The 22,608-nt window shown below is 39.0% G+C and overlaps 1 protein-coding gene across 1 annotated transcript in view; it reads left to right on the top strand.

Moving 5' to 3' along the window:
* Positions 1 to 3,824: 3,824 nt before the first annotated feature.
* DIPK2B (divergent protein kinase domain 2B) overlaps positions 3,825 to 22,608 on the top strand; it is a 45,020-nt gene continuing 26,236 nt past the window's right edge. The window contains exon 1 of the mRNA XM_019717924.3: positions 3,825 to 4,179. Coding sequence (XP_019573483.2) covers positions 3,947 to 4,179 — 233 coding nt within the window. The 5' untranslated portion in view covers positions 3,825 to 3,946. The remainder of the gene's footprint in view (positions 4,180 to 22,608) is intronic.

Raw genomic sequence — 22,608 nt, 5'->3', positions numbered from 1 at the left:
GGAGGTGGGAATGAGGGAGAAGGTGAGGGGATTAGAAAGCACAAGATTCCCATGGGGATATAAAAGACAGTTTGGGAAATATAATCAATAATGTTGTAAAGATTTGGTAAGGTATCCGATGGACATTTATCTTATTAGTGAGAGCACTTCATGGATGGTGTAGATGTCTAACCACTGCAGTGTACACCTGAAGCTGAAGCTGAATAATACTGAATGTCAACTATAATTTAATATATATAGTCACCGGATGTGGAGTACAGCATACGGAGTAGAGTCAATGGAATTGTAAGAGCTATATATGATGTCAGATAGGTAGTAGATTGTGGGAGGGGGTTATCACTTTGTGAAGGGTGTAAATGTCTAACTATTACATTGTTTTGTACACCTGAAACTAATAAAAAAAAGATTTGGGGAAAAAAAAGAATACATTTGAGGGGATCAACAGTAGATTAGATGAAGCAAAGGATCGAATCAGTGATTTAGAAGATAAAGTAGCAGAAAACATCGAATCAGAACAGCAAAAAGAAAACAGAATTTAAAAGTGAAGGCAGTTTAAGGGGCCCCTGAGACGTTATTGACCATACCAACATTTACATCATAGGGATACCAGAAGGAGGAGAGAGAGACCATGGACTTGAAAACCTATTTGAAGAAATAATGATGGAAACTGTCCCGAACCTGGGAAAGAAATAAACATACAAGCCAAGGAAGTACATAAAGTCCCAAACAAGATGAACCCAAATAGGCCCACAACAAGACACAGCATAACTAAAACACTAAAGTTTAAAGACAAAGAAAGAATCTTAAAAACATCAACAGAAAGCAGTTACAAGGGAGCTCCCATGAAACTGATTTCTCAACAGAAACTGTAGGCAAGAAAGGATTGGAACAAAATATTCAAAGTGATGAAAAGCAAGGACCTAAAACTAAGATTACTCTACCCAGCAAAGCTATCATTTAAAATTAAAAGACAGATAAAGAGCTACCCAGACAAGAAAAAACTAAAGGAGTTCATCAACACCAAACCAGTATTACAAGAAATGTTATAAGGACTTCTTTAAGAAGGAGACAGAGAAGGAGAAGAAGAGGAAGAAGAAAAGATAAAAATATAAATAATTAAATGGCAATAACTACATATCTATCAACAATTACTTTAAATGTAAGTGGATTAAATATTCCAATCAAAAGATAAGGTGGCTGAATAAATAAGAAAACAAGATCTTTACATATGCTGCCTATAAGAGACTCACTTCAGACTGAAAGATACACACAAACTGAAAGTAAAGAAATGGGAAAAAAATATTTCATGAAAATGGAAATGAAAAAAGAAAATCTGGGGTAGCAATGCTTATTCCAGACAAAATAGATTTTAAAACAAAGGCTATAACAAGAGACAAAGAAAGACCCAGTAATCCCACTTCTGGGTATTTATCTGAAGAAACTCAAAACACTACTTTGAAGGGACATGTGCATCCATATGTTCATTGCAACATTATTTACAATAGCCAAGATATTGAGGCAACCTGGGTGTCCATCAATGGATGAATGGGTAAAGAAGAGGTGGTACATATTTACAATGGAATAGTGCTCAGCCATAAAAAAGAATAAAATCTTGCCATCTGCAACAACATGGATGGATCTAGAAGATTATTTTGTTGAATGGATTAAGTCAGACAGAGAAAGACAAATGCCATATGATTTCACTTATATGTGGAATCTAAAGAACAAAACAAACGAACAAAGCAGAAACACACTCATAGATACAGTGAACATTTTCAGGATTTACAGATAAGACAGAGTTGGGGGGATGGGTGAAAAAAGATGAAAGGATTAAGAAGTACAAATTAGTAGTTACAAAGTAGTCATGGGAATGTAAAATATGGCATAAGTAATATAGTCAATAATATTGTAATAATTATGTGTGGTGTCAGATGGGTGCTAGATTTATTGGGACAATCACCTCATAAGTTATATAAATGTCTAATCACTATGTTGTACACCTGAAACTAATATAATATTGTATGTCAACTGTAATTATTAAAGTTCCAAAAAATAAAATACTTCAGAATAAATTTAATCAAATTGATACCCATATTTAACTCAATTCCTATCAAAATTCCAGCAAGACATTTTGTAGATATAGACAAAATTATTGTAAACATTTTTATGGAGAGGCAAATGAACTAGGATTGCTAAAGCAATTTTGAATAAGACTACCCAATTTCAAGACTTATTCTATAGCTACAATAATCAAGACTGTGTATTATTGACAGAGGAATATACACACAAATTAATGAAACAGAATAGAGAACCCAACATAGCCATAGACAAGTTCCAACAACTGATTTTTTACAAAGGTGCAAAAACAATTCAATGGAAGGGTAGTCTTTTCAATAAATAGTGCTGGAGCAATTGGACATCCATCAGTAAAAATATGAACCTTGGCCTAACTACATCTTATACAAAAATTATTTCAAAATGAATTATAGACTAATATATAAAATATAAAACTATAAAACATTTACAGTATAAGAAACCATAGGAGAAAGTCTTAAAGTTCTTACACTTGACACTAAAAGCATGATCCATAAATGGAAAAATTAACAAATTGAACTTCATCAAAATAAAAAACTTTTACTTTGTGAAAGACCCTTTTAAGAAGATGAAAGACTAGTTATTACATGGGAGAAAATATTTGCAAGCCACATATCCAACAAAGAACTAGTATTTAAAATATACAAAGAATTCTCACATCTCAGCAATAAAAAACAAACACCACCAGACATTTGACAGAGCATACACAGTTGCCTAAGTACATGCTTAATCATCAGAGAACTGCCATTACCCTGCTCTTTCCACTAGTCTTAGCAAAACTCCCTAATTCTCCTGAGACCATCACTGGACCCTCTTACTTCCCTTCCCCCCCCCCCCAGCCCAAACTTGCCTTTCCTGATTTGGTCGTCATAGGCTCTCTCTATTCCTAAATTAGCACTCCCGTCTAGTCCATGCTGTGGACCTTGTCCTGGTGTTGGGAAGAAAGCAATCCTGGGGCAGTTAAAGTCAGGTTGGCCACTGAGAAGTGAGGCAGGATGGTAAAGGGAAGAGGGACTTTCAGGCATGGGGAGGAGGGATGGACACAGTTGGGAGCAGCCAGAGTGATCTTTCTGTTGCTCCCTTCATCACACCAGAGGCCACCAGTTTCTTTCCACTCTCTTCTTCTGAAATCAACAAGAGGAGCTGAAGCATGGACTAACTTGAGTTTTTCTATTCCCTAAGCAGCAAAAATCCTCCGCTGGTCAAATCAGTGTTAAATGTGCCACTTAACAGCCAGCAAACTGACCTCTGGTTAATTCACAGCAAAATATGGTCAAAGTGGAAGAGGTATGCCTAGTTAAGGGGCAGGCCAAATTATCCACTGCAGAGTCAGGGGAAATTGGCTGTGTGTGTGTGTGTGTGTGTGTGTGTGTGTGTGTGTGTGTGTGTGTGTGATCCATAGAGACAAACAGACTCAGAATTAAAACAGTGGAGGGCAGAGGGCTTCATTCAGCATCCTTTGAAACTCCCAGGTGGAACCCAGGTTGGACATACATCCTGTATGGACCTTTCCTGCCCAGCCAGGATATCCTGTGTTTGTCAAAAGGACTGCACAGGGAAGCCCTGACCATTGTCCTTCCCAAATTCTGCCAGTCAGCCCCTCCCAACTTGTGGCAACCACCGCAGGCAGAGGAAGAGTAACTCTGGAAACGGTGTTATCAGCATCCTCCATAGACTTCCTCACCTCCTCCCCAGCCTCATTAGCTCCAAGCTCCTTAGCATCCTCAAACAGAAACCGGGGAGCCTGGGATGGGGTCAGAGCCCTGAAGCCAGCCCCCTTTCTTTTGCCAAAACCTGACTTTGCACAGCCCTGAGTGGACAGCTGAAGGTTGCAGCTGGAGTCCTGGCTCTGATGGAGCCCCTGCTGGGGCCTGAGGCTGCTGCCTTCCATCCGGGCTGGCAGGCCCTGTTGCTGTGGGTTTCAGCCCTCAGCTGTTCTGCCTCCTCTCCAGCTCCTCCTTCTCCTTCTCTGGTGCCCCGAGTCAGAACCAGCTACAATTTTGGAAGGACTTTCCTCGGCCTTGATAAATGCAATGCCTGCATCGGGACATCAATTTGCAAGAAGTTCTTTAAAGAAGAAATAAGGTCAGAATCTCAATCAGATAATTCTGAGGGGAAAAATTATGTTCCCTTCATGTGAAGATGTCCAGGAGTTTGGTGAAAATGAATCAGGGTGTAATTTATGGGTGGGAGCTGAAGCAAAGTCATTTAATCATAGCAGTCATGGGTTGAAGTTGGGGTGTGGAGGGGGTAAGGTGTGAAGCCAAATTTCAGCCCTAACTGCTAAATTCAAAGTGTCTTTTTGAAGTGGGAGCTTGAAGTTTTCTGTAAATGGAGTAGCCTGGGAGTACTGCATTAACCAAATTTATTTCTTATAGGGGGAGGAAAATAAAATTTAATGAAAGTCTACTATGTGGCAGACATTTTGAAGCTATTTTTATTTACTCCTCACAACCATCCTGGGAGTTAGTGTTCTGCACTCATTATTCAGATAGTGAACTGACTGAGATGTAGCAAGATTAAGTGACTTGCCCAAGGTCACCACCTAATATGTGGCAGATCTGGGATTCAAGCCAGGTCGGTTTGTTCCAAAGTCTTTGAACCTGTTTTCTGATGTTGCCTTGATCAGAGGAAAACCCAAGTTTAGTAAATAGTGATGCACACAGCTCTCACCAAAGAATGGGATCACACTCTGGAATTCAAGCCTGTCAACAAACAGTCAATGAGCCTTTGGCATGGCCAAGACCCAGCAGGTGCTATAGTAACATCACTATAACTCTTGTCACTGCCCTCCAGGGGTTCAGAAGGACAAATCCATGGTACAAATAACGAGAATAAGGCCTGGTCTGATGCAGGCCAGAAGTGAAGTGCAAAAGACCTCTGGGAACAGCAGCAAGGAGGTATTGATTCCAAATGGGGACTGGGAAAGTCTTCTCCAGGAGAAGGCATTCTTAGCAAGGCCTTAAAGGATGAGCTGAAATTTAGTGGGAGGAGGATCCAGAGATGCAAAGACCTAGAGATGTGGGAAGAGGTGAAAAGTTCTTAGTGATTGGAGGATGGGGCATATGTTGAGCTGTGGCAGAAGGAGGAGGTTTGGAGGAGTCAGATGGGGCAAGAACCCTTGAATGCAGTGCCCAAGAATTGGGACTTTAATCTGTGGGCCAGTGGTTCCCAGCCTTTTCAATACCAAAGACCCTTTATAATAGGCCTTTTTGCCTCTCCCCAACTCCAAGAACCTACCTCAGATATGTAACATTTGGTGACCAAACGAAAGGCATTAATTTACAATAATTTAGTTCCAGTCTGTATTACCCACAGGCATAGTTGATTATTCAACTAAGTTACTAAACAGAACTAACAAATAGAAAATATCAATAAAAAATATTGAACTTCTTTTACAAGGTGGTAGATATAGTATGGAATTGAGGTGAACTCTCGCTATATGACCTTTACTTAAAGGCAGTTTGAATGTTGAAAAGTTGAAAGGCCCCCCCAACATACACACACACACACACACACACACACACACACACACACACACACAATCAGGGAAGCTCTATTTCTGGCAATGGTGAGGGAGTTAAATGTGGTAGGGACAAGATGACACCTGTATTTTGGAAAGCACTTACATAAAGAAGTGTGCAGGATGGGCCAGTGATGCTGGCAGGGGCTGCCACACCAGTTCTCCTAGTCCAGAGGAAAGGTCATGGTAACAAAGCAGGACAGGAAGGATGCTAGTCAGTTTCAGCTAGAGCGTCATTTTACTGACCAACTCGATATGAAAGGAAGATGGAGATGTTGAAAGTGGAGTCAAGATTTCCCACCTAAGAAATGGGATGGAGAGGGCCAAGAACACAGGTGAACTGGGGCTGATTCCTTGGAGAAAGGAGGCAGTGAGAATATGGACATATTTTAAGATCGGGAGGAAGGAAATTAAGGGATTCAACTGAGGAAGAGCTCCAGGTTCACATCCTCCTCCAGATAAGTAAACAAGAGTACATGAAATTAGACACAGACAATATTTTAAGGGTTTCCAGAGGGTAAGGGGGGAGGGGGTGGTAGAAGAGGGTAAAGGGGATCAAATATATGGTGATGTAAGGAGAACAGACGCTGGGTGGTGAACACACAATGGGATTTATAGATGATGTAATACAGAATTGTACACCTGAAATCTATGTAACTTTACTAACAATTGTCACCCAAAAAAACTTTAATTTTAAAAAAAATAGAGTACATGAATTTTACAGTTGACTCTTCACCAAGTGGAAGTAAGGTTTTGCTCAACAGGCAGGTATTGGCCAAATTCAGGAAGCATTTCCCCAAATAGGTCTCTGTGCCATTTGAGTTCAGGATATTACTTCAACTCCCCAGAATGCATTTTCCATGTGTGCCTGAAAGGGAAGTGTGCAGATGCAAGCAGGAAACCACCAGGTGGGGCAGGTTGGGGTTTAGAGCTCTCAGTATTGAGAATGCACATTCCTCGGTGCAGAGAAAGCAGACACAGTGAATGGGTTTGGGAACGTGGACTTCTTCATAGTCCTTTCCTCTGCATTGTAAATAACTTTTTCTTTATTTTGAAATAAATATCTGTTTATTTTAGATTTTTCAGGAAACATTGATTAAAGAAAGCACAAAATAAGAATCACATATAATTCCTTCACCAAGAGATCACCCATTTGTTAACATTTTGGTGTATATCCTTGCTACCTTTTTCCTAAGAATGGATTAAAAATTTTTCAACAAAATATGATCAAACTATGCATAAACTTTTGTTTAACAATATATCAGGAATACCTTTCCACATTATTGCTATTCTTCTCCACAATTTGATTTTTAATAGCTTTGTGATATTAAATTGCATCAATCAGCCAAAATTTATTTAGCTAATCTACTATTGTAAAAAAACTAGGTTTTAACTTCACTTTTCAGTATTATAAACAGTGCTATGTTAAACATTCCCGTGTCTAGACTTTCATACATATCAGTGATTAATTCCTATAACAAACTCCTAAAAGTGGAATTTCTGAGTCAAAAAATATAGCAAATTTTTAGGATTTTCAGATATATATATTCAAATGGAGACTTCTACCTATAGAGCTCACTTCTGACGCACTAACAAATATTTCATATCACTACTATTTTTACTTTGTATTTCTTCTGAGCTGAGCTCTTTTTTTAGGCTTATTGGCCATTTGTATTTCTTTGCTTAATTGTCCACAAGTTTACATCTTTTCCCTTTCTTTCTAATGGTGGGTTTGTTCATCTTATTCATCTTCAAATAGTTCATCACTTTTTTTTAATTTATTGGGGTGACAATTCTTAGTAAAATTACATAGATTTCAGGTGTACAATTCTGTATCACATCATCTATAAATCCCATTGTGTTCACCACGCAGAGTCAGTTCTCCTTCCATCACCATATATTTGATCCCCCTTAGCCTCTTCTCCCACCCCCACCCCCCTTACCCTCTAGTAACCACTAAACTAGTGTCTGTGTCTATGAGTTTCTGTTCCTCATTTGTTTGTCTTGTTCTTTTGCTGTTTTTGGTTTATATACCACATATCAGTGGAATCATATGGTTCTCTGCTTTTTCTGTCTCACTTATTTCGCTTAGCATTATACTCTCAAGATCCATCCATGTTGTCACAAATGTTCCTATATCATCTTTTCTTACCGCCGAAGAGTATTCCATTGTGTATATGTACAACTTCTTTATCCATTCATCTATCGAAGGACATTTTGGTTGTTTCCATGTCTTAGCCACCATAAATAAAGCTGCAATGAACATTGGAGCACACGTGTCTTTATGGATAAAAGTTTTCAGATTTTTTAGGTAGATACCCAGGAGAGGGATTGCTGGGTCATATGGCAATTCTATTCGTACTTTTTGAGGAACTTCCCCACTGCCTTCCACAGCGGCTGCACCAATCTGCTTTCCCACCAACAGTGTATGAGGGTTCCTTTTTCTCCACAGCTTCTCATGCACTTGTTGCTATTGGTCTTGTTGATGAGAGCCATAATAACTGGGGTGACGTGATATCTCATTGAGGTTTTTATTTGCATTTGTCTGATGATTAGTGATGTTGAGCATTGTTTCATATGTCTATTTGCCATTTGTATGTCCTCTTTGGAGAAATCTCTCGTCAGGTTCTCTGCCCATTTTTCAATTGGGTTGTTTGTTTTTTGTTGTGGAGTTGCATGAGTTCCTTGTATACCTTGGATATAAGACCTTTATCGGACGTACTGTTTGCAAATTTCTTCTCCCATTCAGTTGGTGGCCTCTTTATTTTGTCTATGGTTTCTTTTTCTATGCAGAAGATTTTAAGTTTCATATTGACCCATTCATTTATTTTAGCTTTTACTTCCCTTGCCTTTGGAGTCAAATTCATAAAATGCTGTTTGAATCCAAGGTCTATAAGTTTAGTACCTATGTTTTCTTCTATGCAGTTTATTGTTTCAGGTCTTATGCTTAAGTCTTTGATCCACTTTGAATTAATTTTGGTACATGGTGACAGATAGCAGTCCAGTTTCATTCTTTTGCATGTGGCTATCCAATTCTCCCAGCACCATTTATTGAAGAGGCTGTCTTTCCTCCATTGTATGTCTTAGCTTCTTTGTCAAAATTTGTCTGTCCATATTTATGTGGTTTTATTTCTGGGTTCTCAATTCTATTCCATTGGTCTATGTGTCTCTTTGTCTGCCAATACCATGCTGTATTGATTATTGCTGCCCTGTAGTACAAGCCAAAGTCAGGAAGTGTGATACCTCCATTATTGTTCTTTTTTCTTAAGAGTGCTTTGGCTATTCGGGGTCTTTTGTGGTTCCAAACAAATCTGATGATTTTTTGTTCTATTTCTTTAAAAAATGCCATTGGACTTTTGATGGGGATTGCATTAAATCTGTATATTGCTTTGGGTAATATGGCCATTTTAACTATGTTCATTCTTCCAATCCATGAGCACTGATTGTCTTTCCATCTCTTTGTGTCTTCTTCAATTTCTTTTGAAAATGTCTTGTAGTTTTCAGCATATAGGTCTTTCACATCATAGGTTAAGTTTATTCCTAGGTATTTTATTCTCTTCGATGCAATTGCAAAGGAAGTGTTTTTTGTATATCTTTTTCTGAGATTTCATTGTTAGTATATAAGAATGCAATGGACTTTTGTACGTTGATTTTGTAGCCAGCAAATTTACTGAATTTGTTGATTGTTTCTAATAGCTTTTTGGTGGAGTCTTTGCGTTTTCTATATATAGCATCATGTCATCTGCAAAGAGTGATAATTTAACTTCTTCAATCCCAAATTGGATGCCTTTTATTTATTTATCTTGCCTGATTGCTATGACGAGGACTTCCGACACTATGTTGAAAAGCAGAGGTGATAGGGGACAGCCCTCTGGCGTTGCTGAACGTAGAGCAAAGGGCTTCAGTTTTTCACCATTAATTATGAGATTAGCTGAGGGTTTGTCATATATAACCTTTTATTATGTTAAGGTATTTTCCTTCTGTACCTATTTTGTTAAGTGTTTTCATCATAAATGGATGTTGTATCTTGTCAAATGCTTTTTCTGCATCAATTGATGTAATCATATGATTTTTGTCCTTTATTTTGTTTATGTGATGTATCACATTGATGGTTTTGTGGATGTTGAACCATCCTTGTGCTCCAAGTATGAACCCCACTTTGTCATGGTGAATAATCTTTTTAATGCATTGTTGTATTTGATTTGCTAGAATTTTGTTTAGGATTTTTGCCCCTGTATTCATCAGAGATATTGGTCTGTAGCTTTCTTTTTTTGTGTTGTCCTTACGAGGTTTTGGTATCAGGGTAATGTTGGCCTCATAAAATGAGTTAGGGTGTACTGTCTCTTCTTCAATTTTTTGGAAGAGTTTGAGCAGGATTGGTATTAGATCCTCTTTGAAGGTTTGGTAGAATTCACTAGTGAGGCCATCTGGTCCCGGACTTTTGCTTTTGGGAAGGTTTTGGATGACTGATTCAATTCCGTTAGTGGTGATCGGTCTGTTTAGATTTTTCAATTCTTCCTGATTCAGCCTAGGAAGGCTATATGTTTCTAAGAACTTGTCCATTTCTTCCAGGTTATTAAATTTGGTGGCATATAGTCCTTCATAGTATTCTTGGATGATCCTTTGTATTTCTGTGGCATCCGTGATAAGTTCCCCTTTTTCATTTCTGATTTTGTTTATTAGTGTCTTCTTTCTTTTTACCTTATTGAGCCTATGCAAGGGTTTGTCAATTTTGTTAATCTTTTCAAAGAACCAGCTGTTTTCCACATTTGTTTTTTCTATTCATTTTATTCTCTATTTCATTTAGTTCTGCTCTAATTTTTGTTATTCCCTTTCTTCTGCTGAACTTGGGTTTCACTTGATCTTCTTTTTCTAGTTCTTTAAGGTGTAACGTGAGGTTTTTTATTTGAGATTTTTCTTGTTTCTTGAGATAGGCCTGTAATGATATAAATCTCCCTCTTAAAACTGCTTTCGCTGCATCCCCAAAATTTTGGTAGGATGTGTTTTCATTGTCATTCATTTCTATGTATCTTTTGATCTCTCCTCTAATTTCTTCTTTGACCCAGTCGTTCTTTAGAAGTATGTTGTTTAATCTCCATGTATTTGTGTTTTTTCCTGCTTTCTTTTTGCAGTTTATATCCAATTTCAAAGCCTTGTGATCAGAAAATATGCTTCGTATGATTTCAATTTTTAAATTTGCTGAGGCTGATTTTATGTCCCAATATATGGTCTATCCTTGAGAATGTTCCACGTACACTAGAAAAAAATGCATAGTCTGATGTTTTAGGATGAAGTGTTCTATATAGTCTTTTACGTCCATTTCATCTAATGTGTCATTTAGGGCTGCTATTTCGTTATTTATTTTCTGTTTGGATGATCTATCCATAGCTGTCAATGATGTATTTAAGTCCCCTAGTATAATTGTGTTTAGGTCAATTTCTCCCTTTAGTTCTGTTAGTAGTTGCTTGGTATATTTCGGTGCTCCCTGATTGGGGGCATAAATATTGATGACTGTTATGTCTTCTTGTTGTATAGTCCCCATTACCATTATGAAATGTCCATCTTTGTCTCTTGTTACCTTTTTCACCCTGAAGTCTGTTTCATCTGATATCATTATGGCTACACTTGATTTTCTCTGGGTACCATTTGCTTGGAGTGTCAATTTCCACCCTTTCACTTTGAGTCTATGCTTGTCCTTGTAGCTGAGATGTGTCTCTTGGAGACAGCATATGGTTGGATTTAGTTGTTTGATCCAATCTGTTACTCTGTGTCTTTTTATTGGTGAGTTCAGTACATTTACATTTAGGGTGATTATTGATAGGTGAGGATTTCCAGTCATCATATCTTTAATTTTCTGGTAAGTCTGTGTCTCCATTGTTTCTTTACCTTTTTGTTGTTGTCTATTATTTCTGTGTGGTGGTATTCTATGATGTTTCCCTCTGTTTCTTCTTTTATTACAGTATATATTTCAGTTCTGGATTTTTTTTTTGAGTGGTTACCCTTAAGTTTATGTAAAACAAATTTTGTTAATCAGAGTATTCCATGTTCTTCAGCATGCTTACTTTCTCCATTCCCATATTCCGATTCAAGCCTTTATTCTCCCCCGTTTTATGTTTTTGTTTCCACAGATTGTCCCTGTAGATGGTGGTTGAATAGCCTCCTTTAGTATTTCTTGTAGTGCAGGTCATGTATTAGAAAATTCCGTCAGCTTCGGTAAGTCTAGAAAGGTCTTTATTCCTCCTTCATATCTAAAGGATATCTTTGTTGGATATATTATTCTTGGCTCAAAATTTCTCTCTTTCAATAGTTTGAATATTTGGTTCCACTCCCTCCTGGCTTGTAGAGTTTCTGCTGAGAAATCTAATGATAATCTAATGGGCTTTCCTTTGTAGGTTACCGTCTTCTTTTCCCTGGCTGCCTTGAGGATTCTCACTTTGTCTTTGATTTTAGACAGCTGCAGTACAATGTGCCTTGGAGAAGGCCTGCTGGGATTGAGGTAATAAGGTGTTCTATTTGCTTCTTGGATTCCAGGATCCAGTTCTGTCCACAAATTTGGGAAGTTCTCATCCAAAATTTGTTTGAATATATTCTCTGTTCCATTCTCTCTTTCTTCTCCTTCTGGTATGGCCATTATTCTTATATTGCTCTTTCTGATGGAGTCAGAAAGTTCTTGTAGAGTTCTTTCATTTCTTTTAGTCTCAATTCCCTTTTTTCTTCCATCCATCATTTCCAGGTTTCTATCTTCAATGTCATTGATTCTTTCCTCCATCTGGTCAACTCTACTACCTAAGCTGGTTATTTCATTCTTAATTTCTTCTATTGAGTTCTTAATCTCCAGAAATTCCATTTGGTTCTTTTTTAAAATTTCAATGCTCATGTTGTTCTTTGATTGTGTTTCTGAATTCATCAAACTGCCTTTCTGTGTTTTCTTGCATCTCGTTCAGTTTTTTCAGAACTACTGTCTTGAATTCTCTGTTATTTAAGTCACATATTTCCATATCTTTAAGTTCCTTTTCTGGAGACTTTTCACTTTCTTTCTGAGCTGTCTTGCTGCCTTGGTTATTCATAGCAATTACTGATTTATTATTTCTCTTTCTAGACATCTACAGGAGTGGCTTCTGCAACAGATTGACAGTAAGCGGTCTTTCTTTTGTTTTCCAGTACTTGTTGGTAGAATGTTTTATTTTCTCTCTGACTGCAGTCTTTTTTTCTCTCTCACATGGTAATACTATGTTTTCTCTGCACTATTCCAGCTTCTCACCCAATGGAGGAAATTCCCTGGGATACGGGCTTCTCCTCTGTTAATAGTTAACCTGGGTCATAGGGTGCAGTGTCCATGTGGGTATGCAGAGAGCTTTTGAAGTTCCAAAACTCTTCCTGTACCAGATTCCGAGCCCGTATGTCTCAGCAGTTCTGTTTACTCCTGCAGGGATCCACCCAGATAGGTGGGGCCAGGGCCTGGGTGAGTTGTGAGAGGTGGCCCAGAGCTATGGTGGGGGACCAGCACCACAGCCGGTCCAGCATCCATAGCTCCCTCCCCTTTGCCGGACCTTGTAGGGCTGCAAATCTGTGTCTGTGGTCCACAGTTCTCAGAACAGCAACTATTCTATTCTTTTGATCTGACACTGCTGCTTTTCCGCTTCTGGCACCGGACAGGTGGGGGTGGAGTGAGCTCTGGGAGGGTAGGCAGGGGACGGCTAGTCTCAGTGCCTAAGGCTTCCATTCTCTGCTTGCCAATGAGGGCTTAAACCACTGTTTTCAGCCTTCTTCCCTCAGTCTTTTCTCCGAGATCTCTGCCATGAGCGTTGGGTTCAGCCATGTTATATGCTGTCCACTCAGCCCTGTGGGCCATAAACGGAGCCCTAGCAGCCCTGATTTCTTCCCTCTCCCTTAGCTTCGGTAGTTCCGGGACGCAGCGAGCTCGCAGCACTGAGCTATGTCTGCGTCCTGTGTCCAAGCGGCTCCATGTCCGCACTTTTCCCTTCCTTCCTGCCCCGCTCGCGCAATTCGCCCACCTTTAAGTGAATTAAGTAGTGTGCCTCTTCGTCTTGCCTGTCTGCTGTGCAGGGAGTCCTTTGTGGAGTTATAGTTTTCCATTTGTTGTAAATTCCAGGGGAGATTTACAGAGGCTAACCTCATGCCATCATATTTGATGGCAAGAATTTTAATAATTAATCTGATGCTTTCCATACTAAAGCAATGACCTTTGAACATTTGAATGTTTTCAGTACCAGTTTTCCCATGCATTCAATGTTGACTTTCAAATCCTGAATTAAAAAGTTAAGGGAAGCTAGAAAAATGAGTAAACCTAATTGACATATTCTTCCTACTGAAAATGTACCTATATGTGAAATTCTAAGTGATCACACCAACTGGCAAGATCTACCAGGATTTGATTGATCAGTATTTGTATATGTGCAGGCAACAGAAGGGAAGGAATAGGGGAGAGGTACTTAGTGGTAGTATTTCTGATCAGAATCCCTCCTAGGAATTCTTGGGCTCTTACTAGGATGGATTCCTTACCTCACCTTTCTTATTGTACCCAGTTGGCTTTACATCACCACCCCTCACTCCCAAAGTCTTGAAGACTGTCTAAATACTTCTGAGTGGTAGAGTACTCACACTAAAATAATCATTAGGCTTGATTTTGCCTTCCCTTCTCCCTTGCTCTTGTCTGTCTTCTTCGCCTCAGAAGATGATAATAATTATTACTCTTACTCACTTCCGCAAATCAATTCAAGGTCTTGGGAGCTGCAGAGCCCCAGAGCTTATGGCAAAAAGAACCATTTACATATTCAATCATCCATGTATGCATCCATCCATCCATCCATCCACTCATCCAGGCATCCCTTCGTGCATTCTTCCACCTGATCTTCACTCTGTACATCCCATCCATCCAGACCTCCATGTACGAGGCATGATCAAAAGATATGATGAATGTTTAAATAAAAAAAATTATTACAGTAAAAGACACATTGCCATTAATCTCCCTCAAAATACTCCCCCTGGCTTCAATCCCACTTATCCCATCATTCTTGCCACTTTCTGAAGCAGTTCTGGAACTCCTCTTTCGTGAGTGTCTTTACTTCATCATCCATCATGACAACTTTCCATGTCACACATCACTTCTGGTATGGCAAATTCTGTCAAATAAAAACATTACGGTGTGTCCTCATCCACCTTATTCACCGGATCTGACACTGTGCAACTACTGGCTCTTCCCCAATGTCAAAATGACCATGAAAGGAAAATCTTTTGAATCAATTCAGGACACCGAGGCAGCCAAGACAGTGCAACTAAAGACACTCACAAAAGAGAACTTCCAGAACTGCTTCAGGGAAGTGGCAAGAATGACGGGATGAATGTGTTCAAAGCGACGGGGACTATTTTGAGGGGAATTAATGGCAATGTGTCTTTTACTACAATAAAATTTTTAAGTTTAAACATTCACCATATTGTTTGATCACATCTCATATCCCTCTACTCACTTATTCATTTATACTTCCAAATACCCATTCATCTACCCAACTGAAGTGTATTGGGTACTAACTTGGTACACAGAACTCTATTAGGCATTGAGTTATAATGTTGAAGGCCGCCCAATCCTGGCCCTGAAGGAGTTTACTTTCTATTGGGAAGACAGAGACATAAACCAATGGTTGAAGCAGAGTGTGAGAACTATACAAAATGTCCAGTACAGGATGTCAGGAGAGCACGTGGGAGGGAACTTATCTAAACTGGGGGATGAGGGACTGAGAATCACAAGAGGTGATACCTGTCTGGGTTTTAAAGAGTTGGTTAGGAATTATCCAGTCAAGGAAAAGGTAGGAAGTGTCTCAGACAAAGGGATCAGCAAACGACAAGGTGAGTGGAGGAGGCTCAGAAGTCCAAAATGATGTGGTTTAGCTAAGGATGGTCAGTAGTTTGGTGGCATGAAAGCAAGCTTATAAGGGAAGCAGCAGGAGATTGGCCTAGAAAGAGCATTATAAACTGGTCTAAGAAGCACAAACTGTGTCCTGAGAACTTTAGGAAGATACTAGATGTTTTATTTAAGAGTTCTGTGAGGAGCTGAAAGATGGAGAAGAGGGACGAAAGGCAACAAATACTTAAGAAAGCATATCTACAGACTTATGAGAAGCACATAAGAGAAGAGGGCATTTTATTTTCATGCAATGCTGTCAGTCTTCCCCAGTACCCAAACCCTGCCCTCCATATTGAGGATCTTAGAGAGATTGGACCACACAAGTTTTATACTTCCTTCCAGCTCTGGATACTATGATTCTGCTTCTTCATATATAAACACAATAAGGACTTGGCCAGCCTCACTTCAAGCATGCCCATGATCTCAATTCAGAAGGAAGATTAGAATGCTGCCTTTGTTTTGTGGTTTTCCAAATTACAGGGTATTAACATATACTAGAATGAAATAAAAAAGAATAAAAAGTTCATAAGAATAAAAATGAACATAGTCCAGTAAATAACAAGCAGGGCCCATTTTCTCACAGAGATTCCTTTTTTCATCCTTTTTTTTAATTAGTTTTAAGTGTACAAAACAACATAGTGGTTAGACATTTATATACCTCACAAAGTGAAAACACCAGTAAGTTTGTTACCCATCTGACTCTGTAGAAAGTTATTACAATATTATTGACTATATTCCCTATGCTATACTTTATATCCCTGTGACTATTTTTTTAAATTATACTTGACATTCAATGTTATTTTAGTATTTTAAATATTTTTATTAAAATATAGCTAATATACAATATTATATTAGTTTCAGGTGTACATCATAGCTATTCAACAGTACCCAACTGGCACTATACATAGTTATTACCATATTATTGATTATATTACCTATGCTAAAGAAGTCATCACCATGATAAGTCCAGCAACCATCTGACACCATACAATGTTATCACAATATTATTGACTATATTCCTTATGCTATACCCTACATCCCCATGACTACTGTGTAACAACCAAATTGTACTTCTTAATCCTTTCCCCTTTTTCATTTACCTCCAAGCCCCCTTCCATCTGTCAACCATCAAAATATTCTCTGTATCTATGAGTTTGTTTCTGTTTCATTTGTTTGTTTATTTTGTTCTTTAGATTCCACTTATAAGTGAAATCATATATTTGTCTTTCGATGTCTGACTTACTACACTCAGCACAATAACCTCTAGGTCCATCACGTTGTCATAGATGGCAAGATTTCATTCTTTTTTACAGCTGAGTAATATTCCATTGTATACATATAAACACCTCTTCTTTATCTATTCATCCATTCAGGACACCCAGGTTGCCTTCATATCTTGGCTATTGTAAATAATGCTGCAATGAACATATAGATGAGCTCGTCTCCTCGAAGTAGCATTTGGGGTTTGGTCAGGATAAATACCCAGAAGTGGGATTACTAGGTCCTTCTTTGTCTCTTGTTATAGTCTTCATTTTAAAGTCTATTTTGTCTAGTATAAGTATTGCTACCTGAGCTTTTTGGGTTTTTTTTCCATTTCATGAAATATATTTTTTTATCCCTTTATTTTCAGTTTGTGTGTGTCTTTCGATCTGAAGTGAGTTTCTTGTAGGCAGCATGCGCAAGGTTTTGTTTTCTTATCCATTCAGTCACCGTGTCTTTTGATTGGAGCATTTAATCCATTTATATTGAAAGTAATTGTTGCTAGGTATGTAGTTATTGCCATTTATTATTCATATTTTTTTATTTTTTCCACCTTAAAGATGTCTCTCTAACATTTCTTGTAATACTAATTTGGTGGTGATGAACTCATTTATGTTTTTCTTGTCTGGGAAGTTCTTTACATGTTCTTCTATTCTAAATGATAACTATGCTGGGTAATCTTGTTGTAGGTCCTTGCTTTCCATCACTTTGAATATTTCCTGTCAATCCCTTCTGGCCTGCAAAGTTTTGGTTAAGAAATCAGCTAACAGTCTTATGTGAGCTCCCTTGCAGGTAACTAACTGCTTTTCTCTTGTTGCTTTTAAGATTCTCTTTTTGTCTTTAAACTGGCATTTTAATTATGATGTGTCTTGGTGCTGGTCTCTTTGGGTTCATCTTGTTTGGGACTGTCTGTGTTTCATGGGCTTGTATATTTATTTCCTTCTTCAGGTTAGGGAAATTTTCCATACTTATTTTTTCCAATAGGTCTTCAATTTCTTGCTCTCTCTCTTCTCTTTCTGATACTTCTATAATGCAAATGTTGGTACACTTGATGTTGTCCCAGAGGCCCCATAAACTCTCCTCATTTTATTTCTTTTTTCTTTTTGCTGTTTTGATTGGGTGTTTTATGCTACCTTATCTTCTAAATCGCTGAGTCGATCCTCTGCTTCATCTAATCCACTGTTGATTCCCTCTAATGTATTTTTCATTTCAGTTATTGTATTCTTCATTTCTAAATGGTTCCTTTTTGTGTTTTCTATCTCCATTTTTATGTTTCCTATCACTTTGTTGAAGTTCTCCCTGGGATCATTGAGCATTCTTATAACCAGTGTTTGGAACTCTGCATCTGGTAGATTGCTTGTCTCCATTTTGTTTCATTCTTCTTCTTGAGCTTTGTTTTGATCTTTTATTTGGGACATGTTTCTTTGTCTCCCCATTTTGGTTGTCTCCTATGTTTGTTTCTATGTATTAGATAGGGTATGGCTGCTATGTATCCTGGTCTTGGAAGAGCAGCCTTATGTGGTAGGCGTGCTGTGGGGCTCAGTGGCACAGTCTTCCTGGTCATCTGAGCTGCACACTCCAGGTATATCTTTTGTGTAGGTTGTGTGTGACCTCTTGTTGTAGTTGAGACTTGGTTGCTGTTTGCACATCAATAGAAGTGATTGACCCTCAGGCTCACTAGTTGTGAGGACTGGCCTTTACTACAGTGGAGGAGTTGTGGTACAGGGGCTGACCCTACAAAGCAGCATCTGCCTCAGAAGGGATCTGCTGCCTGCCCAATCCACCACTTGGGTGTGTCGCCCTTGGAGGTGGCTGGGTGATGCACCAGCTCACTTCAAAGCTGGCCACTGGGTGCACCAGCCCCATGGCCACCTGGGAGGGGAGCTCAGCAGGCCAAGTTCAGTCACAGCCCATTCCCTGCCTGGGGACACTAAGCAGGAGCCACAAAGTAATAATCAGATAGCTTCCACCCATGCTGTGCTTGGAAGTGCCTCGAGAGGCCAAGCCTCAAACCAAGGCTGGTTGCTGCTAGTGTTGGGCTTAGGGCTACTCAGCCAGAGATATGGGACATACTCAAGCCAGATGCTGCTTGTCTGGGTTTCATGAACCTTTGAGAGATCTTAGGAAAGTCTCTAGCATGAGCCAAGGCAGGCAGTTTGTACAAAAAAAGCCCCTGGGAGCAGCTTGTGTGTGCCTGACAGTTGGGTGGAGCAGGGTCTCAGAATCTTCAAGGTGGGGCCAGGTTGATGGAGACTCAAATATGGCAGCTGCCTGCATCTGCATGCCATGAAGGGAGTGGGCTCAACAAAGAAACAATGGCTTTCACCAGCTCCTCCTTCCGGGAGAAAGCTTCACCTCTTCCTCGCCCTGCAGCCAGGCAACTCAGCTCCCCTACCCCTGTATGTCCCTGTTGCCTCTCCAGCTGCTGCCCCAGTGCTGGAACTCAGAGCAGAGACAGTGATTCCGTCAGTTAGTAAGGCCATGAAAGGTCCCTTTAAGAGGAGCGCCTGGGACTCCAGCCACCCTTCATCTCACTTAGCCACAATTTCAACTGGTTTTCACAACCAGAAATTATGGAGACTTCTCTCTCTGGCATTGGACCCCTGGGCTGGAGAGACTGGCATGGCCCTGGGACCACTTGCTCCTTCGGGGAGGACCTCTGCAGCCGAGCTATCCCTTCCAATTTTTAGTGGTCATATTCCAGCCCATTCCATGTCTCTGCCCCTCCTACCAATCTTGAGTTGGCTTCTTCTGTATGATCTTAGTTATAGGGCTTCTGTTAAGCAAGATTTCAGGTGATTCTCAATGATGGTTGTTTTGTAGTTCAGTTGTAATTTTGATGTGGTCGTGACAGAAGGTAAGCACAAAGTTTACCTACTCTGCCATCTTGACTGAAATTCCAGCATTATTTTATATTAGTTTGAGGTGTATAGCATAGTGGTTAGACATATATGTAATTTATGACATGATCCTCCCAATAAGTCTAGTACCCATCTGACACTACATAGTTTTTACAATATTATTGAGTATATTCTCCATACTGTACTTTACATCCCTATGTCTATTTTGTAACTACCAATATGTACATCTTAATCCCTTCACCTTCAGCACCCAACCGCATAACACCCCAACCATCTAGTAACCACCAGTGTGTTCTCTGTATCTATGAGTCTGTGTTTGTTTTGTTTATTTTGTTCTTTAGATTCTACATGTAAGTGAGATCATATGCTATTTAACTTTCTCAGTCTGACATTTCAGTTAGCATAATATCCTCTAGGTCCATCCATGTTGTTGCAAATGGTAAGATTTCATTCTTTTTTATGGCAGAGTAATACTCCATTGTCTATATGTACCACCTCTTCTTTATACACTCCTCACTGATGCACATTTCAGTTGTTTCCATACATTGACTATTGTGAATAGCACTGCAGTAAACATAGGGGTGCACATATTTTTGCAAATTAGTGTTTTTGATTTACTGGAATAAATACCCAGGAGTTGAATTGCTGGGTTATAAGGTAGTTCTATTTTTAATTTTTTTGAGGAACCTCACTACTGTTTCTCCATAGTAGCTGCACCAAGTTGCAATCCCACCAACAGTGCACAAGGGTTCCCTTTTCTCCACATCCTCACCAAAACTTGTTTTTTGTTGATTTATTGATGATGGCCATTCTGACAAGTGTGAGGTGATCTCTCATTGTGGTTTTCATTAACATTTCTGTGATGATTAGTGATGTTGAGCATCTTTTCATATGTCTATTGGACATCTGTATGTCCTGTTTGGAGAACTGTCTATTCAGATCCTCTGCCTAATTATTTTTTAATTAAAGTTTATTGGGGTGACAATTGTTAGTAAAATTACATAGGTTTCAAGTGTACAATTTTCTAATACATCATCTATGTATCACATTGTGTGTGCACCACCCAGAGTCCGTTCTCCTTCCATCACCATATATTTGATCCCTTTTACCCTCATCTACCATCCTCCTCCCCCCTTACCCTCTGGTAACCACTAAACTACTGTCTGTGTCTATGAATTTTTGTTTCTTCATTTGTTTGTCTTGTTCCTTTTTTGTTTCCAGTTTTATATACCACATACCAGTGAAATCATATTGTTCTTGACTTTTTCTGTGTGAATTATTTCGCTTAGCATAATAATCTCAAGATCCATCCATGTGGATGGATCCACTGGATCCACTCCGTTCCCTTCCCTCTTCTCCTGCTCACCTAGTTTGCCCACCTTCAAGTAATCCTCATAAAAGTCTCTTAGCTGTTCTGTGTGATTATCAGAGAGTCCTTTGATGAGTTATAGATGTTAAATTTGTGGTAAGTTCTGGAGGAACCTTGCTGCTGCCATTCCTATGACGTCACCTCTGATTCAATTTCCTATGGTCTGTTCAGAAATTCTGTTTCTTCTTGATTCAGTCTTGGAAGATTGTATCCTTCTGGAAATTTATCCATTACTTCCAGATTGCCTGATTTGTTGGCATATAGTTGCTCATAGTATTTTTTTTCTTTTTAAATTTATTTTATTTTTAATTTTATTTTATTAAATTTTTTGGGGTGACAATTGTTAGTAAAATTACATAGATTTCAGGTGTACTATTCTGTATTACATCATCTATAAATCTCATTGTGTGTTCACCACCCAGAGTCAGTTCTCCTTCCATCACCATATATTTGATCCCCCTTACCCTCATCTCCCACCCCCCACCCCCCTTACCCTCTGGTAACCACTAAACTATTGTCTGTGTCTATGAGTTTCTGTTTCTCATTTGTTTGTCTTGTTCTTTTGTTGTTTTTGGCTTATACACCACATATCAGTGAAATCACATGGTCTCTGCTTTTTCTGTCTGACTTATTTCGCTCAGCATTACACTCTCAAGATCCATCCATGTTGTCACAAATGTTCCTATATCATCTTTTCTTACCGCTGAATAGTATTGCATTGTGTATATATACCACAACTTCTTTATCCATTCATCTATCGAAGGACATTTTTGTTTTGGCCACCGTAAACAAAGCTGCACTGAACATTGGAGCACATGTGTCTTTATGGATAAATGTTTTCAGATTTTTTGGGTAGATACCCAGGAGAGGGATTGCTGGGTCATATGGTAATTCTATTCATAATTTTTTGAGGAACCTCCACACTGCCTTCCATAATGGCTGCACCAGTCTGCATTCCCATCAATAGTGTATGAGGGTTCCTTTTACTCCACAGCCTCTCCAACACTTGTTACTATTTGTGTTGTTGATGATAGCCATTCTGGACAGATAATTTTTGACAAAGAAGCTAAAAACATGCAATGGAGGAAAGACAGCCTCTTCAATAAATGGTGCTGGGAGAATTGGATAACCACGTGCAAAAGAATGAAACTGGACTGCTATCTCTCACCATGTACCAAAATTAATTCAAAATGGATCAAAGACTTAAGCATAAGACCTGACACAATAAACTGCATAGAAGAAAACATAGGTACTAAACTTATGGACCTTGGGTTCAAAGAGCATTTTATGAATTTGACTCCAAAGGCAAGGGAAGTAAAAGCTAAAATAAACGAATGGGACTATATGAAACTTAAAAGCTTCTGCACAGCAAAAGAAACCATCAACAAAATAAAGAGGCAACCAACTGAGTGGGAGAAGATTTTTGCAAATAATGCCTCCGATAAGGGGCTAATATCCAGAATATATAAGGAACTCATGCAACTCAATGACAAAAAAACAAACAACCCAATTGAAAAATGGGCAGAGGACCTGAAGAGACATTTCTCCAAAGAGGACATACAAATGGCAAATAGACATA

This window comes from Rhinolophus sinicus, chromosome 18, assembly GCF_057876585.1.
Source record: "Rhinolophus sinicus isolate RSI-liver-muscle chromosome 18, RSI-T2T, whole genome shotgun sequence".
NCBI classification, from domain to species: Eukaryota; Metazoa; Chordata; class Mammalia; order Chiroptera; family Rhinolophidae; genus Rhinolophus; species Rhinolophus sinicus.
Note: the sequence above shows the minus strand (reverse complement) of the source record. Positions and strands in the feature narration are given on the sequence as shown.